Here is a 22,500-nt window from a genome sequence, read left to right on the forward strand (position 1 = left end):
GTCAGTCTATGTCCCCAATAGTCAGTCTATGTCCCCAATAGTCGTTCTATGTCCCCAATAGTCAGCCTATGTCCCCAATAGTCAGTCTATGTCCCCAATAGTCAGTCTATGTCCCCAATAGTCGGTCTATGTCCCCAATAGTCAGTCAATGTCCCCAATAGTCGGTCTATGTCCCCAATAGTCACTCTATGTCCCCAATAGTCAGTCTATGTCCCCAATAGTCAGTCTATGTCCCCAATAGTCGTTCTATGTCCCCAATAGTCAGCCTATGTCCCCAATAGTCAGTCTATGTCCCCAATAGTCAGTCTATGTCCCCCATAGTCGGTCTATGTCCCCAATAGTCACTCTATGTCCCCAATAGTCAGTCTATGTCCCCAATAGTCAGTCTATGTCCCCAATAGTCGTTCTATGTCCCCAATAGTCAGTCTATGTCCCCAATAGTCGTTCTATGTCCCCAATAGTCAGCCTATGTCCCCAATAGTCAGTCTATGTCCCCAATAGTCAGTCTATGTCCCCAATAGTCGGTCTATGTCCCCAATAGTCGGTCTATGTCCCCAATAGTCAGTCTATGTCCCCAATAGTCAGTCTATGTCCCCAATAGTCGTTCTATGTCCCCAATAGTCAGCCTATGTCCCCAATAGTCAGTCTATGTCCCCAATAGTCAGTCTATGTCCCCAATAGTCAGTAAATGTCCCCAATAGTCTGTCTATGTCCCCAATAGTCAGTCTATGTCCCCAATAGTCAGTCTATGTCCCCAATAGTCGGGTAGTCTGACTGTGTCAGGGAACACATCTGACAGGGTAGTCTGACTGTGTCAGGGAACACATCTGACAGGGTAGTCTGACTGTGTCAGGGAACACATCTGACAGGGTAGTCTGACTGTGTCAGGGAACACATCTGACAGGGTAGTCTGCCTGTGTCAGGGAACACATCTGACAGGGTAGTCTGACTGTGTCAGGGAACACATCTGACAGGGTAGTCTGACTGTGTCAGGGAACACATCTGACAGGGTAGTCTGACTGTGTCAAGGAACACATCTGACAGGGTAGTCTGACTGTGTCAGGGAACACATCTGACAGGGTAGTCTGACTGTGTCAAGGAACACATCTGAAAGGGTCAGGGGCTGTAAGACCCAATCTTAACAGAGAGTAAAGTCATTTGGCCTGGCTGTAGTGAAGTAAGATTTGTGATCCTTAAATCAAATAACATTTTATTGGTCGCATACACATTTGTAGCAGATGTTATTGCGGGTGTAGTGAAATACTTATATAGGAGCCTGAAACAAGGCAGCCATATTACATAAACGCAACATGTAAAGTGTTGTTCCCATATTTGAGCTGAAATAAAAAGTCCAGGAATGTTCCATACGCACAAAAAGCTTATTTCTCACGAATTTGATGCACAAATGTGTTTACATCCCCATTTTTCCTTTGCCGAGATAATCCGTCCACCTTACAGGTGTGGCATATCACGATGCTGATTACATGGCATGATCATTACACAGGTGCACCTTGTGCAGGGGACAATAAATGGCCAATCTAAAATGTTCAGTTTTGTCACACAACACAATGCCACGGATGTCTCAAGTTTTGAAGGAGAATGCAATTGGCGTGCTGACTGCAGGAATGTCCACCAGAGCTGTTGCCAGAGAATTGAATGTTAATTTCTCTGCCATAAGCTGCCTCCAACATCAATTCAGAGATTGTGGCAGTATATCCAACCGGCCTCACAACCACAGACCTAATGATGCCAGCCCAGAACTCTACATCCGGCTTACTCATCTGCGGGATCGTTGATGAAGCTGTGGGTTTGCAAAACCAAAGAATTTCTGCACAAACTGTCAGAAATCGTCTCAGCGAAGCTCATCTGTGTGTTCGTTGTCCTCACCAGGGTCTTGACCTGAGTGTAGTTCAGCGTCGTAACTGACATCCGTGGGCAAATGCTCACCTTCGATGGTAACTGACACGCCGGAGAAGAAGTGTGCTCTTCACAAATTAATCCCAGTTTCAATTGTACTGGGCTGATGGCGTCGTGTGGGCGAGCAGGTGCCCCGTGGTGGTGGTGGGGATTATGGTACAGTATGTGCAGGCAGAAGCGACGGAACAATGAACGTAATTTTATTTCACTGATGGCAATTTGGCGATGCCCATTGTTGTGTTATTAATTTCCCCCGCCATCACCTCATGTTTCAGCATGATAATACACGGCCCCATGTCACAAGGATCTGTACACAATTCCTGGAAGCTGTAAACGTCCCAGTTCTTCTATGGCCTGCATACTCACCATACATGCCACCCAATGAGCATGTTTGGGATGCTCTGGATTGACGTGTGCGACACTGTGTTCCAGTTCCCGACAATATCCAACAACTTTGCACAGCCGTTGAAGAGAAGTGGGACAACATTCAACAGCCTCATCAATTATATGCGACGGTGGTGTCTCACGCTGCACCAGGCAAATGGCGGTCACACCAGATACTGACTGGTCATCTGATCCACGCCCCTACTTTATTTTGAAGGTATCTGTGACCAACAGATGTATATCTGTGTTCCCAGTCCTGTGGAATCCAGAGATTAGGGCCTAATGAAGTTATTTCAACTGACTCATTTCCTCTTTCGAACTGTAACTCAGTAAAATCTTTGAAATTGTTCCATGTTCCGTTTATATTTTTTGTTTTATATTTTTGTTGATTGTACTTGTATATTATTTATACCTCACATGCGACTCATAACAAGACAATTAGCCTATTGAAATGTTTATCTGACTCCTCGAAAATAATACAAATATGCAAGCAAGCATTAGGCAATGAGTTGACGTCGACTAGCAAAAAATGGGTCTGAGAGGGTCTATATCAAAGGCAGATATTTATTTACATTATAAAATGAACGATACGTTATACAAATCATAAAGCTCAAGTTACAAGGCATTAACAAGAGTTACAAAGCATTAGTCTGGGCATGATGAGAGAGAGAAGGAGACAGAGAGAAATAGAGAGACAGAGAGAAAGAGAGAGACAGACAGACAGACAGACAGAGAGAGAGAAATAGAGAAATAGAGAGAGAAAGAAATAAAGAGGTAGACAGAGAAATAGAGAGAGAGAGACAGAGAGAGAGACTGGGAGAAATAGGGAGAGAGAGACAGAGAGAGAGAGAGAGAGAGAGACAGAGAGAGAGAGACAGAGACAGAGAGAGAAATTGAGAGAAAGAGAGAGAGAGAGAGAGAGAGAGAGAGAGAGAGAGAGACAGAGAGAGAGAGAGAGAGAGAGATACTGACAAGTCATGCCCCTGGAGTCCAAGAGGTGGAGAGAGGAAGAAAGGTCTTGTATCTCACCAGCGCAGGTCAGAAACAAAAAAAGACAATGAATCTAAGACCCTTTTAAAAGCATCTGAGTTGTTTAGATTTAAAATTGTAATGTTAGTTGTCTATTCAAAAAGTGCACTGTGAACCATTGAATTATTAAATCATATTTAAATAAAATACAGTGTATGTTGTCTGGAGAATAAACTTTGAATAATATTCTGAATGCACAGAAAGTCACTGTGGGCCATGCAATATTAATGTATAAGTCACTGTGGGCCATGCAATATTAATGTATAAGTCACTGTGGGCCATGCAATATTAATGTATAAGTCACTGTGGGCCATGCAATATTAATGTATAAGTCACTGTGGGCCATGCAGTATTAATGTATAAGTCACTGTGGGCCATGCAATATTAATGTATAAGTCACTGTGGGCCATGCAGTATTAATGTATAAGTCACTGTGGGCCATGCAATATTAATGTATAAGTCACTGTAGGCCATGCAATATTAATGTATAAGTCACTGTGGGCCATGCAATATTAATGTATAAGTCACTGTGGGCCATGCAATATTAATGTATAAGTCACTGTGGGCCATGCAATATTAATGTATAAGTCACTGTAGGCCATGCAATATTAATGTATAAGTCACTGTGGGCCATGCAGTTTTCATGTATAAGTCACTGTGGGCCATGCAATATTAATGTATAAGTCACTGTAGGCCATGCAGTTTTCATGTATAAGTCACTGTGGGCCATGCAATATTATCTATAAGTCACTGTGGGCCATGCAATATTAATGTATAAGTCACTGTGGGCCTTGCAATAAGAATGTATAAGTCACTGTGGGCCATGCAATATCAATGTATAAGTCACTGTGGGCCATGCAATATTAATGTATAAGTCACTGTAGGCCATGCAATATTAATGTATAAGTCACTGTGGGCCATGCAGTTTTCATGTATAAGTCACTGTGGGCCATGCAATATTAATGTATAAGTCACTGTAGGCCATGCAGTTTTCATGTATAAGTCACTGTGGGCCATGCAATATTATCTATAAGTCACTGTGGGCCATGCAATATTAATGTATAAGTCACTGTGGGCCTTGCAATAAGAATGTATAAGTCACTGTGGGCCATGCAATATTAATGCATAAGTCACTGTGGGCCATGCAATATTAATGTATAAGTCACTGTGGGCCATGCAATATTAATGTATAAGTCACTGTGGGAAATAACACTTTCTGTTTCTTGACGATGCTTTGAACGTTGGGCACAAATGGTGTGAGATCAACCCTCAGAGACACTGGTGCAGGTGTCCATTGCTGTAGCCTGGCAGGGTATTTGTTTTGAATAAAGTTCATTGTGGAGAATTCTGATTCACAGCTGTATGTGAAGCCATTACATTGTAGGGATGTGTAGTGCCAGTTTCTTGGGAAGAGGGACATCACAGCAGCAGGCACCATCTTTCCCCCAGAAAGAGACAAGAGTCACAATCACCAACCTGCTCCTTCAAAGCCTCATTTTCTTGCAGCCCAATCAACTATATTTTTCAGTGATGCAACATCTACCCATCAAAAGATATATTTTTGCTTCTTCTGACAACTTTGTCACATTTTGTGACCACGAAGAGCAGCAGCAGTTCTCTTCCAGCAGTGATGTCATCAAAGCGAGCCTGGAAGTTATCCATCAGCTTCTGGATGAATTCGAAATGGTTGTCTGCCTGCGTTTGCACCAGAAGATTGGGGAGGTGCAGAAGATTGGGGAGGTGGACAAGCTCTCCCTGGAGAAAAGCCCGGGCTGCTGTTCTAGTATCACACACTATGTTGTCCCCTTCCCATGCAGCTTAACATTCAGTTGATTAAGGTGTGTTGTACTGCGACTGTTTTCTATCTTCTCCTCATTTTCCCCAAAACTCAGAAAAACGAGTGGCCTTGTCACTCTTTAGCTTTGATTTACTCCTGAATCATCAAAACACTGCTTTTTGCTGAGCCACCTGACACTGTTGTGTAGTAAGTAAGTAAGTCATCAAAACACTGCTTTCTGCTGAGCCACCTGACACTATTGTGCAGTAAGTAAGTCATCAAAACACTGCTTTCTGCTGAGCCACCTGACACTGTTGTGCAGTAAGTAAGTCATCAAAACACTGCTTTCTGCTGAGCCACCTGACACTGTTGTGCAGTAAGTAAGTCATCAAAACACTGCTTTCTGCTGAGCCACATGACACTGTTGTGCAGTAAGTAAGTCATCAAAACACTGCTTTCTGCTGAGCCACCTGACACTGTTGTGTAGTAAGTAAGTCATCAAAACACTGCTTTCTGCTGAGCCACCTGACACTGTTGTGCAGTAAGTAAGTCATCAAAACACTGCTTACTGCTGAGCCACCTGACACTGTTGTGTAGTAAGTAAGTCATCAAAACACTGCTTTCTGCTGAGCCACCTGACACTGTTGTGCAGTAAGTAAGTCATCAAAACACTGCTTTCTGCTGAGCCACCTGACACTGTTGTGTAGTAAGTAAGTCATCAAAACACTGCTTTCTGCTGAGCCACCTGACACTGTTGTGTAGTAAGTAAGTAAGTCATCAAAACATGGCATTGTCATAATACTTAATGCTCTCAAAAAGTGGATTTGTTTCATCAATCGTAGTCATGACCGTCAAAATACTATTGATGGATGATGCGGTGGTGTGATGTCAGGGTGGTCCTCTTTCAAATATGCAGCCAGTACTCCTCCCCTCCTCCCTTCTATCATGGCTGGAGCTTCATCCGCGGTGATGGAGACCCCCCTGACTTCTGCCCAAATATGCAGCCAATACCCTCCCCTCCCTTCTATCATGGCTGGAGCTTCATCCGCGGTGATGGAGACCCCCCTGACTTCTGCCCAAATATGCAGCCAATACCCTCCCCTCCCTTCTATCATGGCTGGAGCTTCATCCGCGGTGATGGAGACCCCCCTGACTTCCGTCCTTTTTGATGACCTCATCCTCTCCCTGGGCGTGTGCTTCCTGATGTGTTACGGCCCGAACAGCTCCTCGCAGAGTTCCTTCGTTGTTTCGTTTATTTACATTTTTTTTAAATCGGTCCACCACCAGAAGCTGGGCATCATTATTTATCAGTGTTATCTGTTGATTTATACACAACTAATGACGTCCCTGGTGCAATCTGAATGGCCCTCATCAAGTTGTGAAGTTAAATCTTCAGCTACTATTTCAGTTCTCCTCATTGCTGTGGAATGTGACGAGTCTGTTTGATTTTCCATGAGCTTATTTTATTTATTTATTTATTAATTATTATTATTTTTTTTTTTTTTTTTTTTTTTTTGTGTACCTTGTAGTCAGCAACGTCAACACATCTTTTACCATCTCAGCATCCGGAAAAAAAAAAATATGTGCGGGTGTTTTCCCAAAACACAAGATATCCTCAGTGAACACATCATTGCACGTTGTTGAGCTGTCGGTGAATTGACAAGGACTTTGGTGAACCTCTCATATATTGGGATTTGAGTTGATTCGTCTTGTTTGTTCTCATCTCCGTGTTCAGAGGATACGTCTGATCCAATTTATTATACCTGGTGTCATAATGACGCTTAACACTTTTCACGAAGGCTACATATCAGGCACATTGGTTTAGTGCTCGAAGCGGGACAAGGAATACATGTCAGGGTGGTAGCCATTTAGGCAGGTTACCTTAGCGTTCTCGGGCACAGGCACATTGGATGTCTGCTTGAAAAATGTACAGTTGAAGTCGGAAGTTTACATACACTTAGGTTGGAGTCATTACAACTTGTTTTTCAACCACTCCACAAATTTCTTGTTAACAAACTATAGTTTTGGCAAGTCGGTTAGGACCTCTACTTTGAGCACAATACAAGTAATTTTTGCTTGACATCATGGGAAAATCAAAAGAAATCAGCAAAGACCTCAGAAAAAACATTGTAGACCTCCACAAGTCAGGTTCATCCTTGGGAGCCATTTCCAAACGCCTGAGGGTACCACATTCATCTGTACAAACAATAGTATGCAAGTATAAACACCATGGGACCACGCAGCCATCATACCGCTAAGGAAGGAGACGTGTTCTGTCTCCTAGAGATTAACGTACTTTGGTGCGAAAAGTGCAAATCAATCCCAAAACAACAGCAAAGGACCTTGTGAAGATGCTGGAGGAAACAGGTACAAAGTATCTATATCCACAGTAAAACGAGTCCTATATCGACATAACCTGAAAGGCCGCTCAGCAAGGCAGAAGCCACTGCTCCAAAACTGCCATAAAAAAGCCAGACTACGGTTTGCAACTGCACATGGGAACAAAGATCATACTTTTTGGAGAAATGTCCTCTGGTCTGATGAAACAAAAATAGAACTGTTTGGCCATAAGGACCATTGTTTTTTTTGGAGGAAAAAGGGGGACGCTTGCAAGCCGAAGAACACCATCCCAACCGTGAAGCACGGGGGTGGCAGCATCATGTTGTGGGGGTGCTTTGCTTTAGGAGGGACTGGTGCACTTCACAAAATAGATGGCATCATGAGGGAGGACAATTATGTGGATATATTGAAGCAACATCTCAAGACATCAGTCTCAGCAGTTAAAGCTTGGTTGCAAATGGGTCTTTCAAATGGACAATGACCCCAATACTTCCAAAGTTGTGGCAAAATGGCTTAAGGGCAACAAAGTCAAGGTATTAGAGTGGCCATCACAAAGCCCTGACCTCAACCTATAGAAAAATTGTGGGCAGAACTGAAAAAGTGTGTGCGAAAAAGGAGGCCTACAAACCTGACTCAGTTACACCAGCTCTGTCAGGAGGAATGGGCCAAAATTCACCCAACTTATTGTGGGAAACTTATGGAAGGCTACCCGAAACATTTGATCCAAGTTAAACAATTTAAAGGCAATGCTACCAAATACTAATTGAGTGTATGTTAACTTCTGACCCACTGGGAATATGATGAAAGAAATAAAATCTTAAATAAATCTCTCTACTATTATTTTCACATTTCACATTCTTAAAATAAAGTGGTGATCCTAACTGACCTAAGACAGGGTATTTTTAAAAACTGAGTTTAGATGTATTTGGCTAAGGTGTATGTAAACTTCCGACATCAACTGTAGGTATTACAGACTCGGTCAGGGAGAGGTTAAAAATATCAGTGAAGACATTTGCCAGTTGGTCCGCGTATGCTCTGAGTACACATCCTGGTAATCTGTCTGGCCCCGCGGTCTTGTGAATGTTGACCTGTTTAAAGGTCACACAGTCGTTTAAAACAGCTGGTGTTCTCATGCATGCTTCAGTGTTGCTTGCTTCGAAGGTAGCATAAAAGGCATTCTCCATTATTTTTGATGGTAGGCCACTGTGGTGGTTCTACACAAATACCCAAAGTAGCCTAGTTGGCCACTGTTAAAACTGTAAGTTAACGTGGGTACATCCTCAATGTTCATAGTAAACTCACATTCAATTTTGCACTCAGCAGACCTGAAATCTGCTCAGTGACAAAATCAATTAGAGGGACCATGGATCATGACACAACGTCCACTTTAGACTACCATTTAGTGGCATTCTGAGGACATTCTAACGACACATTTTTGTTTGCAGGGACATTCTATTGGGACCATCAAGCAACGTCCAAGTGACCAGTGAAATGAAAGCCCTGGGAACGTCCAACAAAGATTCGGATATTGTTCTGACATGGTGCTCAGTGACGTCCTGGTAACTTACAGGGAACTAAGCAAAGGTCCCCCCCAGAAAACGTTCCCTGGGCACCATCATGCAACGTCCCCTTGACCATCACAAAGCATCCTGTTGTGGTCATTGAATGTCCCAGATAACGTCCTATCAGAACAAAATAGAAACCTTTTCATAACATTCCCTTATGGACATCAAAATACCTTATTATAACGTTATACTGCGACCAAACCGTGACCTGTACTGAACGTCCTGTTATTTATGGTCCTGAGGTTTAATGTCCCTTAACGTCTCGCTGAAACCCTTAAAGGGACCTAATGGTAATGTCACTGAATGTCCTTAGGACGTCCACTGTTTGCTGGGATCCCAGTTGTAAACTGAACTGAGAGAGGAAGTGAAGCGAGAGCCATATCTCTGCCCAAAACCTGTCCACGTTAAGCAGATTCTTAATTATTAAGCAGATGAGGTGTTTTTCTAACGGGGGCAATGAGAGAGAGAGTCGACTTTAGATTCAAATGATTTGCTCTTTTGATACGTGAGGTTTGTTTTATCTAATGTAAGTTTCATAAAGGTTGTTACAAGTGTCTTCAGAAAGTATTCAGACCCTTTGAGATTTTCCACATTTTGTTACTTTACAGCCTTATTCTAAAATGGATTAATCTACACACAATACCCCACGATGACAAAGCGAAAACAGATATTTAGTATTCAGACCCTTTTGATATGAGTCTCGAAATTGAGCTCAGGTGCATCCCGTTTCCATTGATCATCCTTGAGATGTTTCTACAACTTGATCGGCGTCAATCTGTGGTAAATTCAATTGATTGGACATGGAAAGGCACACACCTGTCTATACAAGGTCCGACAATTGACAGTGCATGTCAGAACAAAAACCAAGCCGTGTGGTTGAAGGAATTGTCCTTAGAGCCCCGAGACAGGATTGTGTCGAGGCACAGATCTGAGGAAGGGTACCAAAACATTTCTGCAGCATTGAAGGTCCCCAAGAACACAGTGGCCTCCATCATTGTTAAATGGAAGAAGTTTGGAACCACAAGGACTCTTCCCATAGCTGGCCAACTGGCCAAACTGAACAGTCAGGGGAGAAGGGCCTTGGTCAGGGAGTTTTACCAAGAACCCGATGGTCACTCTGACAGAGCTCTAGAGTTCCTCTGTGGAGATGGGAGAATCTTCCAGAAGGACAACCATCTCTGTAGCACTCCACCAATCAGGCCTTTATGGTAGAGTGGCCAGACAGAAGCCACTCCTCAGTAAAAGACACATGACAGCCCTCTCGGAGTTTGCCAAAAGGCACCTAAAGACTTTCAAACAATGGGAAATAAGATTATCTGGTCTGATGAAACCAAGATTGACATCTTTGGCCTGAATGCCAAGCGTCACGTCTGGAGGAAACCTGGCACCATCCCTACGGTGAAGCATGGTGGTGGCAGCATCATGCTGTGGGGATGTTTTTCAGCGGCAGGGACTGGGAGACTAATAAGGATTGAGGCAAAGATGAACAGAGCAAATTACAGAGAGGTCCTTGATGAAAACCTGCTCCAGAGCACTCAGGACCGCAGACTGGCGTGAAGGTTCACCTTCCAACAGTACAACGACACTATGCACACATCCAAGACAATGCAGGAGTGGCTTCGGGACAAGTCCTTGAGTGGCCCAGCCAGAGCCCGGACTTGAACCCGATCGAACATCTTCGAAGAGACCTGAAAATAGCTGTGCGGCAACACTCCCCATCCAACCTGACAGAGCTTGAGAGGATCTGCAGAGAAGAATTTGGAGAAACTCCCCAAATACAGGTTTGTAGAGTCATACCCAAGAAGACTGGATGCTGTAATTGCTGCCAAAGGTGCTTCAAAAAATGTACTGCGTAAAGGGTCTGAATACTTATGGAAATGTGATATTTAATATTTTTATTTTTATAAATTAGCAAAAAAAAAAATATTAAACAGTTTTTGCTTCGTCATTATGGGGTATTGTGTGTAGATTGATGAAGACTGTACCATAACAAAACGTGGAGAAAGTCAAGGGTCTGAATACTTCCCAAAGGCACTGTATAAATCTGGGTATAAGCATGGGTCTGAATACTTCCCAAAGGCACTGTATAAATCTGGGTATAAGCATGGGTGGATTTTGCATATATTATTATCAATTTAGGAACATGCAAGCTGACAGTTGATTTGTGTTCTTTGTGATTCACGCATTTATTTTATCTCCCTCACTTCCTCTCTCCTACATCTCCCCCTTCATTCCTCATCTCTCTCTCTCTCCCTACCTTCCTCCATTCCCCTCTCCCTCCACCTCCCCCTCCCCCAACACATCCAGGCCTGTAACCCTAAGTACCCTGACTACGACAAAACAGGCTCTATCTGTGTCAGTGAGCACATCGACAACACGCTGACACGCTACCGCTGGCTCGTCAGTGCCCCTGCTGGCCCGGATGGGGTCACTGCACCCATGAGAGAGGTGGACTTTGACACCTTCTTCACCTCCTCCAAGATGATCACCCTGGACTCTGTCTACTTCCAGGTGGGGAACCAACAAATTAATGTCCTTCAGCTAATCTTATCAATGAACTATACTGACTGAGGCAAGATTCAATCTCAGTTGTTTTGTTGTTGTTTTTTTGTTTTTGTTTTATCTCAGGTGGGTTATAGTATAGAACAGTGCATTAGACAGCCGACAATGTGCCATTTAAAGGGAGGCTGAATTGACTGATTTCACCTCGGTTTTCCTCCTGATTAAGAAATGTGACTGGAGAGACGAGATTTGTGATTTGGAGGCGTGCTTTGATGTGGGTGTCTCTTGTGTGTGTTTTCGCACGTAGGAAACTTTTGTACACACTGGCAAAAAAAGATACACAGTTACAGTCACTCACCCATCTAGGCATCTTGAAAACAGTCAAACCAACTCTGCTAGGGTGAGTGAAATTGTGAGGTATTCTCTAGACAACTATCGTCAATTAGCTTCCGCCTGTATGCGACCATGGCAAAGTTAGTTCGCTGCTGGATATATATGGGGCTAGTTAGGGACCGTCAATAAATTGCACAATGTACATGGACAAAAAAAAAGGTATTAAAGTTTTTTAATATTTGTATATTGTATATTTTACAATGTATAATTGGTTTAAGGCTTTTAAGTCATTGAAATTCTGAACTATTGAAATGTAAAAAATATTGTCCCATATGCATTGTGTTATTCATTGACAGTCCCTAAGTAGCCCTATAGAGATATCCAACATCGAACTAGATATACCACGGTCAGTGTGCATGCCGAGAGAGAATTAAGAACAAACAAACACCCAGGTGTTAGTGGGCATTAGCCATTATCCTAAAACGAAACCATTAGCCTATCTAAAACCCAAACTTAAACCCTTATATAAAGGGAAATCAGAGACGTCATCGATTCCATAAATCTCCAACATTCTTGTTTTGTAAAATACCGACGTTAAAGTTCTCTCCGTCTATTTTTACACTATTAGGGAGGCAGGTAGCCTAGCGGTTAGAGCGGCGACCCAGCAGCAGGAGGGTTGCCAGTTCGAATCCTGGGTCCGAAGGGGGGGGGGGGGATATGGTGGGAAGTGAGCTGACTGGCAATGCTAGTGCTGGATGATATATACAAAAATCCATACCATGATGAATTCAGCTGTCTAGTGTGCTGCTCTTTAACGTGACTTGGGTTGAATCCCAGCTGTCTAGTGTGCTGCTCTTTAATGTGACTTGGGTTGAATCCCAGCTGTCTAGTGTGCTTCTCTTTAACGCACCTGTACTGACCTCGCCTTCTGGGTGAACAGGCAGTGGCTCGGGTGGATGTTGTCCTTGATGATCTTTATGGCCTTCCTGTAACATCGGGTGGTGTAGGTGTCCTGGAGGGCAGGTAGTTTGCCCCGGTGATGCGTTGTGCAGACCTCACTACCCTCTGGAGAGCCTTACGGTTGTGGGCGGAGCAGTTGCCGTACTAGGCGGTGATATAGCCCGCCAGGATGCTCTCGATTGTGCATCTGTAGAGTGCTTTTGGTGACAAGCCGAATTTCTTCAGCCTCCTGAGGTTGAAGAGGCGCTGCTGCGCCTTCTTCACGATGCTGTCTGTGTAAGTGGACCAATTCAGTTTGTCTGTGATGTGTATGCCGAGGAACTTAAAACTTACTACCCTCTCCACTACTGTTCCATCGATGTGGATAGGGGGGTGTTCCCTCTGCTGTTTCCTGAAGTCCACAATCATCTCCTTAGTTTTGTTGACGTTGAGTGTGAGGTTATTTTCCTGACACCACACTCCAAGGGCCCTCACCTCCTCCCTGTAGGCCGTCTCGTCGTTGTTGGTAATCAAGCCTACCACTGTTGTGTCGTCCGCAAACTTGATGATTGAGTTGGAGGCGTGCGTGGCCACGCAGTCGTGGGTGAACAGGGAGTACAGGAGAGGGCTCAGAACGCACCCTTGTGGGGCCCCAGTGTTGAGGATCAGCGGGGTGGAGATGTTGTTGCCTACCATCACCACCTGGGGGCAGCCCGTCAGGAAGTCCAGTACCCAGTTGCACAGGGCGGGGTCTCGACCCAGGGTCTCGAGCTTGATGACGAGCTTGGAGGGTACTATGGTGTTGAATGCCGAGCTGTAGTCGATGAACAGCATTCTCACATAGGTATTCCTCTTGTCCAGATGGGTTAGGGCAGTGTGCAGTGTGGTTGAGATTGCATCGTCTGTGGACCTATTTGGGCGGTAAGCAAATTGGAGTGGGTCTAGGGTGTCAGGTAGGGTGGAGGTGATATGGTCCTTGACCTGTCTCTCAAATGATGACGGAAGTGAGTGCTACGGGGCGGTAGTTGTTTAGCTCAGTTACCTTAGCTTTCTTGGGAACAGGAACAATGGTGGCCCTCTTGAAGCATGTGGGAACAGCAGACTGGTATAGGGATTGATTGAATATGTCCGTAAACACACCGGCCAGCTGGTCTGCGCATGCTCTGAGGGCGCGGCTGGGGATGTCGTCTGGGCCTGCAGCCTTGCGAGGGTTAACACGTTTAAATGTTTTTTCTCTTTAACGTGACTTGGGTTGAATCCCAGCTGTCTAGTGTGCTGCTCTTTAACGTGACTTGGGTTGAATCCCAGCTGTCTAGTGTGCTTCTCTTTAATGTGACTTGGGTTGAATCCCAGCTGTCTAGTGTGCTGCTCTTTAATGTGACTTGGGTTGAATCCCAGCTGTCCAGTGTGCTTCTCTTTAACGTGACTTGGGTTGAATCCCAGCTGTCTAGTGTGCTTCTCTTTAAAGTGACTTGGGTTGAATCCCAGCTGTCTAGTGTGCTTCTCTTTAACGTGACTTGGGTTGAATCCCAGCTGTCTAGTGTGCTTCTCTTTAAAGTGACTTGGGTTGAATCCCAGCTGTCCAGTGTGCTTCTCTTTAATGTGACTTGGGTTGAATCCCAGCTGTCCAGTGTGCTTCTCTTTAACGTGACTTGGGTTGAATCCCAGCTGTCTAGTGTGCTTCTCTTTAAAGTGACTTGGGTTGAATCCCAGCTGTCTAGTGTGCTGCTCTTTAACGTGACTTGGGTTGAATCCCAGCTGTCTAGTAGTGTGCTTCTCTTTAATGTGACTTGGGTTGAATCCCAGCTGTCTAGTGTGCTTCTCTTTAACGTGACTTGGGTTGAATCCCAGCTGTCTAGTGTGCTTCTCTTTAAAGTGACTTGGGTTGAATCCCAGCTGTCTAGTGTGCTTCTCTTTAACGTGACTTGGGTTGAATCCCAGCTGTCTAGTGTGCTTCTCTTTAAAGTGACTTGGGTTGAATCCCAGCTGTCTAGTGTGCTTCTCTTTAAAGTGACTTGGGTTGAATCCCAGCTGTCCAGTGTGCTTCTCTTTAACGTGACTTGGGTTGAATCCCAGCTGTCTAGTGTGCTTCTCTTTAAAGTGACTTGGGTTGAATCCCAGCTGTCTAGTGTGCTTCTCTTTAACATGACTTGGGTTGAATCCCAGCTGTCTAGTGTGCTTCTCTTTAAAGTGACTTGGGTTGAATCCCAGCTGTCCAGTGTGCTTCTCTTTAACGTGACTTGGGTTGAATCCCAGCTGTCTAGTAGTGTGCTTCTCTTTAACGTGACTTGGGTTGAATCTCAGCTGTCTAGTGTGCTGCTCATTAACGTGACTTGGGTTGAATCCCAGCCTATGTGCCTTTTCAAATGTACGGATGTGTACCTGAACCTGAAGGAAAAAATACCCTTTGGGCGTCTATTACCAGGATGCCAATTAAATTAGCACAAGTAATAGCACATTTCCATGGAGGCTGCTAGTTAAATATTCTAACCAATTTTGCAAAGACAGGCAATCCAGCTCATAAATGTATACATATATATAGGTAGAAGCTACCGAAGGTCATTTTTGGTGAGTTTGGACATTTGCAAGCGAATGTGAACGGGAGAGATTGTGCAAATGGACAGCAGTGGCTCTGGAGCAGCATGTGTGTACACCCTGTGTCTGTGTGGAGTCTGGAGACTGGAGGAAGAACAGCAGTGGCTCTGGAGCAGCATGTGTACACGCTGTGTCTGTGTCGAGTCTGGAGTCTGGAGGAAGAACAGCAGTGGCTCTGGAGCAGCATGTGTGTACACCCTGTGTCTGTGTGGAGTCTGGAGTCTGGAGGAAGAACAGCAGTGGCTCTGGAGCAGCATGTGTACACGCTGTGTCTGTGTGGAGACTGGAGTCTGGAGGAAGAACAGCAGTGGCTCTGGAGCAGCATGTGTACACGCTGTGTCTGTGTGGAGTCTGGAGTCGCTAGGGCAACGGGCCTGCCTGCTCTGCTAATGAGAAGAGGGGGGAGGAGCAGACAGACCGAGAACGGAAAGGAGAAAAAAAACACAAGGATATCAAGATGGCAGTAGCAGCTGCGCAAATAACTAATCCAAAGGGCTTTGACTTTTCAAACACGGCAGAAAGCTAACACAATATCCCCCGTCACCTTAATTCAGCCACTTATTTAGATAAATATCAAGTCACATTTAGGAGTCACGTTAACAAAAGAAAGAAAATATAGAATATATTGCTGCGTTTTGTAAACGCAGATCTAAAAATGCTTTGTAATTTCTGCTCGGCGTCAGACTCGTGTTGTGCTTCAGTTGCACCTCTGCACTTGCATGAAAGTTCTGGAACGGGCATTACGTCAGTGCACAGCAATCTGACTGATGTCTAGCTACTTTTCTCAGTGCAGCCAGCCTACTTTTCCCCCTGGTAAAATGCCAGATTATTTTGTGAAAAACATTAGGAAATGTAGCTGGCAATATTCTTTCTATGATAAACAGAAATATGACGGCCGCGGATAGTTTTGGCTTTTTTCATTGTAAGCTCATTACTTGTGTGGCTGCCAGCCAAATTAACATGGCACTTTCTGTTGTCGCCTGATGGAAATGAAGCTATTATCTGCTGAACGTGTGGCACTAATGTATTTTCCATAAAGGAAAACTGCAGTTGCACGTCCCTGATTACTCTATTGAAGCAAACCCCAAAAAATGAACTTGAATTTCATTACAAAAGGCCTGTCAATACACAGCTGAACTCACCCGTTCCCGTTTTCTCCAGTTGGGCTAATTACTAACAAACACGTGACTGGCTCAACTGAACTACAATCTGCTTCATCTCCTAAAGTATTGCAGAAGTTGACTGTAGGTTATTTCATTCAAAAGTAGTTGCAAATATTTAAATGTGTAGAAAAATAAATAGTTATCGGTATTGAAAAACCATCCCGTGGCTATTTCCAAACACCCCAGTATATGTTATATACGGTATACCGCCTAAGCCAAGATGTGATGGAGTTGACTGTATTGATGTGATGGAGTTGACTGTACTGATGTGATGGAGATGACTACTGATGTGATGGAGATGACTGTACTGATGTGATGGAGATGACTGTACTGATGTGATGGAGTTGACTGTACTGATGTGATGGAGATGACTGTACTGATGTGATGGAGTTGACTGTATTGATGTGATGGAGTTGACTGTATTGATGTGATGGAGTTGACTCTACTGATGTGATGGAGTTGACTGTATTGATGTGATTGAGTTGACTGTACTGATGTGATGGAGTTGACTGTATTGATGTGATGGAGTTGACTGTACTGATGTGATGGAGTTGACTGTATTGATGTGATTGAGTTGACTGTATTGATGTGATGGAGTTGACTGTATTGATGTGATGGAGTTGACTGTATTGATGTGATTGAGTTGACTGTATTGATGTGATGGAGTTGACTGTATTGATGTGATGGAGTTGACTGTACTGATGTGATTGAGTTGACTGTACTGATGTGATGGAGTTGACTGTACTGATGTGACTGAGTTGACTGTACTGATGTGATGGAGTTGACTGTATTGATGTGATGGAGTTGACTGTACTGATGTGATTGAGTTGACTGTACTGACTGATAATGTGTCTGTCTCTCCAGGCCGGATCCAGGGTGCAGTGTACTGCCACGGCCGTCAACTCTAACAAAGACGAGGGACTGGAGCTCAGCAGTCCCATAGCTACTGTTAGTCTGGAGGAAGGTGAGGAGACCAATCAATTAAATCACATTTTATTCGTCACATGCCTCATAAGCAACAGGTGTAGACTAACAGTGAAATGCTTCCTTATGGGTCCTTTTTTCCAACAATGCAGAGTTAAAGATAATTGTAAAACTTATTGAAACAGTAAAACAAAGGGTGAATAAACCCCTCAGTTTAAACTTGTGACCCCTCAGTGGTAAGTGAATAACATGATACGTCTCCTCCTGTAATATTTGATTTGGATTTATAAGGGCGAGGTCAAGTTAACCAGTCGGACCCAGTCCTGTGGAGAGCTCTACAGGAGTGACTTCCCTATGATGGGGGGGTGTATGTGAGGTTTTCATCACAACATTGACTGACACTGAATTGATTATGACCGAGTTCTCTCTGGGGCTTGGAGAGTAGAGGGTATGCTCTGACCATTTCCCTGGGCTTGGAGAGTAGAGGGTATGGCTATAGGGTACCATTTCCCTGGGCTTGGAGAGTAGAGGGTATGGCTATAGGGTACCATTTCCCTGGGCTTGGAGAGTAGAGGGTACGCTCTGACCATTTCCCTGGGCTTGGAGAGTAGAGGGTATGGCTATAGGGTACCATTTCCCTGGGCTTGGAGAGTAGAGGGTACGCTCTGACCATTTCCCTGGGCTTGGAGAGTAGAGGGTATGGCTATAGGGTACCATTTCCCTGGGCTTGGAGAGTAGAGGGTACGCTCTGACCATTTCCCTGGGCTTGGAGAGTAGAGGGTACGCTCTGACCATTTCCCTGGGCTTGGAGAGTAGAGGGTACGCTCTGACCATTTCCCTGGGCTTGGAGAGTAGAGGGTACGCTCTGACCATTTCCCTGGGCTTGGAGAGTAGAGGGTATGGCTATAGGGTACCATTTCCCTGGGCTTGGAGAGTAGAGGGTACGCTCTGACCATTTCCCTGGGCTTGGAGAGTAGAGGGTATGGCTATAGGGTACCATTTCCCTGGGCTTGGAGAGTAGAGGGTATGCTCTGACCATTTCCCTGGGCTCGGAGAGTAGAGGGTATGCTCTGACCATTTCCCTGGGCTCGGAGAGTAGATGGTATGCTCTGACCATTTCCCTGGGCTTGGAGAAGAGAGGGTATGCTCTGACCATTTCCCTGGGCTTGGAGAGTAGAGGGTACGCTCTGACCATTTCCCTGGGCTCGGAGAGTAGAGGGTATGCTCTGACCATTTCCCTGGGCTCGGAGAGTAGAGGGTATGCTCTGACCATTTCCCTGGGCTTGGAGAGTAGAGGGTATGCTCTGACCATTTCCCTGGGCTTGGAGAGTAGAGGGTATGCTCTGACCATTTCCCTGGGCTTGGAGAGTAGAGGGTATGCTCTGACCATTTCCCTGGGCTCGGAGAGTAGAGGGTATGCTCTGACCATTTCCTGGGCTTGGGCTCTGACCATTTCCCTGGGCTTGGAGAGTAGAGGGTATGCTCTGACCATTTCCCTGGGCTTGGAGAGTAGAGGGTATGCTCTGACCATTTCCCTGGGCTTGGAGAGTAGAGGGTATGCTCTGACCATTTCCCTGGGCTTGGAGAGTAGAGGGTATGCTCTGACCATTTCCCTGGGCTTGGAGAGAAAATGACTACACCGCGCTCTGACCATTTCCCTGGGCTTGGAGAGAAAATGACTACACCGCTCTGACCATTTCCCTGGTCTTGGAGAGTAGAGGGTATGCTCTGACCATTTCCCTGGGCTTGGAGAGTAGAGGGTATGCTCTGACCATTTCCCTGGGCTTGGAGAGTAGAGGGACTGACCATTTCCTGGGCTTGGAGAGTAGAGGGTATGCTCTGACCATTTCCCTGGGCTTGGAGAGAAAATGACTACACCGCGCTCTGACCATTTCCCTGGGCTTGGAGAGAAAATGACTACACCGCTCTGACCATTTCCCTGGGCTCGGAGAGAAAATGACTACACCGCTCTGACCATTTCCCTGGGCTCGGAGAGAAAATGACTACACCGCGCTCTGACCATTTCCCTGGGCTCGGAGAGAAAATGACTACACCGCGCTCTGACCATTTCCCTGGGCTCAGAGAGAAAATGACTACACCGCGCTCTGACCATTTCCCTGGGCTCAGAGAGAAAATGACTACACCGCGCTCCGACCATTTCCCTGGGCTCGGAGAGAAAATGACTACACCGCGCTCTGACCATTTCCCTGGGCTCGGAGAGAAAATGACTACACCGCGCTCCGACCATTTCCCTGGGCTCGGAGAGAAAATGACTACACCGCGCTCTGACCATTTCCCTGGGCTCGGAGAGAAAATGACTACACCGCGCTCCGACCATTTCCCTGGGCTCTGAGAGAAAATGACTACACCGCTCTGACCATTTCCCTGGGCTCGGAGAGAAACTGACTACACCGCGCTCTGACCATTTCCCTGGGCTCGGAGAGAAAATGACTACACCGAAAAAAGAAAATCCTGGGTGTGGCACGAAAGTTGTCACTATTGGGGGGGGTCTGGAGACAACCCCAGTGTCCACTGTGCATCGTTTGGAGAGAAAGCTCCCTTGCCTGCTTCCACTGTGCATCGTTGGGAGAGAATGCTCCCTTGTCTGCTTCCACTGTGCATCATTGGGAGAGAATGCTCCCTTGCCTGCTTCCACTGTGCATCGTTGGGAGAGAATGCTCCCTTGCCTGCTTCCACTGTGCATCATTGGGAGAGAATGCTCCCTTGCCTGCTTCCACTGTGCATCGTTGGGAGAGAATGCTCCCTTGCCTGCTTCCACTGTGCATCATTGGGAGAGAATGCTCCCTTGTCTGCTTCCACTGTGCATCATTGGGAGAGAAAGCTCCCTTGTCTGCTTCCACTGTGCATCATTGGGAGAGAATGCTCCCTTGTCTGCTTCCACTGTGCATCATTGGGAGAGAAAGCTCCCTTGTCTGCTTCCACTGTGCATCATTGGGAGAGAATGCTCCCTTGTCTGCTTCCACTGTGCATCATTGGTAGAGAATGCTCCCTTGTCTGCTTCCACTGTGCATCATTGGGAGAGAATGCTCCCTTGTCTGCTTCCACTGTGCATCGTTGGGAGAGAATGCTCCCAATGGTTGGTAGGTTGGTAGGGGACAATGGTAAAGAAGAAATATATATATATATATATATATATATATGGGGGATTGGAAATGATGCAGACAATTACATCACTAGAATCCAACAATCTATCTGTTGCTGGTAGCTGATCAGAAAACATGAATCAATTCTTAAATGAAAATAAAAAGGCCCATGCGAGGAAGCGTGTGCCCCTGCATCGCCAAAAGGTTAGTGGACAGTGTTTAGGGCCCCAAAGTGTTCATCTGCCTCGGGACAAAATGCTATGATGCGCCAATCTGCATTCACCAAATTCACCATACCCGTGTGGGCCAATATGTATCATGTGCCCAGTGTTAGTTTGGTATGCGCCGTTCTGCCTCGCTGTCACGTGTCTTATCCGTTTGGGTAGTCTGTTTATTTAAGAGGGGTGGGTAGGTTTACTGAACGGAAAGGGAAAGGGAAATACCCGTAATGATTTCAGTTTTAAGGGGAGAAATGACCACTGCTACATCCTGACAATGTTTATGAGGTTACTGCTTATGTGTGAGGACCGTTTGTCAAGCATTATTTAAAATGTTACATACCCTACATTATTCATCTCATATGTATATGTATATACTGTACTCTATATCATCTACTGCATCTTTATGTAATACATGTATCACTAGCCACTTTAAACAATGCTACCTAATATAATGTTTACATACCCTACATTATTCATCTCATATGTATATGTATATACTGTACTCTATATCATCTACTGCATCTTTATGTAATACATGTTTCACTAGCCACTTTAACTATGCCACTTTGTTTACATACTCATCTCATATGTATATACTGTACTCAATACCATCTACTGTATCTTGCCTATGCCGCTCTGTACCATGACTCATTCATATATCTTTATGTGCATATTCTTTATCCCCTTACACTTGTGTCTATAAGGTAGTAGTTTTGGAATTGTTAGCTAGATTACTCGTTGGTTATTACTGCATTGTCGGAACTAGAAGCACAAGCATTTCGCTACACTCGCATTAACATCTGCTAACCATGTGTATGTGACAAATAACATTGGATTTTATTTGATTTGATGTCGAGACCGGAATAAGGGGAGGGGCATAGAGGTGCTATAGTCATGTCTCTCTCTCTCCACTATCTCTCTCTCCACTACTCAATTGTCTATTATCTATGTCCCGTGAAATATACAGTCAATAGTTTGGACACACCTACTCATTCCAGGGTTTTTCTTTATTTTTACTATTTTCTACATTGTAGAATAATAATAGTGAAGACATCAACACTATGAAATAACACATATTTAATCATGTAGTTAACAAATACAAAATCTATTTTAGATTTTAGATTCTTCAAAGTAGCCACCCTTTCGCCTCGATGACAGCTTTGCACATTCTTGGTCTTCTCTCAACCAGCTTCACCTGGAATGCTTTTCCAAACTTTTGACTGGTAACTGTATATTCATCAGTGAATTTACTGTTAATCCCAACATATTCCTCCAACCCCACCTTTCGGGTAACTCAAGGGGAGGCTGTATCTGAGCCCGGTAGAACCCCACCTTTTGGGTAACTCAAGGGGCGGTTGTATCTGAGCCCGGTAGAACCCTGTTCTTTATTTGTTTAGACTGACGAAAGGTTTTTTCTTAAGAATGCTGATATTTTGAAGTCAGAACTTTGTGTGTATATATATATATATATATATTTATAAATATCACTGTCATCTTTGAAACACCAGCGCTGTGTGAATAAATCCCTACACTCATTTGCATCTCTACCTGCCTGCCTCCCGCTGAATATTTGTCCTTACGACTGCTAGAAGGCCCCTATTTTAGCTGAGATGGGTTACAGCTTACAGCTTTCACTTCAAAAGCACTCAATGATCTCGGACTCTCTGCATTCAAACTTTATGTTTATTGTGGTGTGTATGGCGTGAC

At 44.8% G+C, this 22,500-nt stretch overlaps 1 protein-coding gene across 1 annotated transcript in view; it reads left to right on the forward strand.

The window, feature by feature from the left end:
• The window catches only part of frem2a (FRAS1 related extracellular matrix 2a), a 323,263-nt gene that overhangs the window by 224,827 nt on the left and 75,936 nt on the right, over positions 1-22,500 (forward strand). The window contains 2 exon segments of the mRNA XM_065005059.1: positions 11,320-11,523; positions 17,409-17,508. Coding sequence (XP_064861131.1) covers positions 11,320-11,523; positions 17,409-17,508 — 304 coding nt within the window.

The sequence above is a fragment of the Oncorhynchus nerka genome, linkage group LG19, assembly GCF_034236695.1.
Source record: "Oncorhynchus nerka isolate Pitt River linkage group LG19, Oner_Uvic_2.0, whole genome shotgun sequence".
Lineage (NCBI taxonomy): Eukaryota > Metazoa > Chordata > Actinopteri > Salmoniformes > Salmonidae > Oncorhynchus > Oncorhynchus nerka.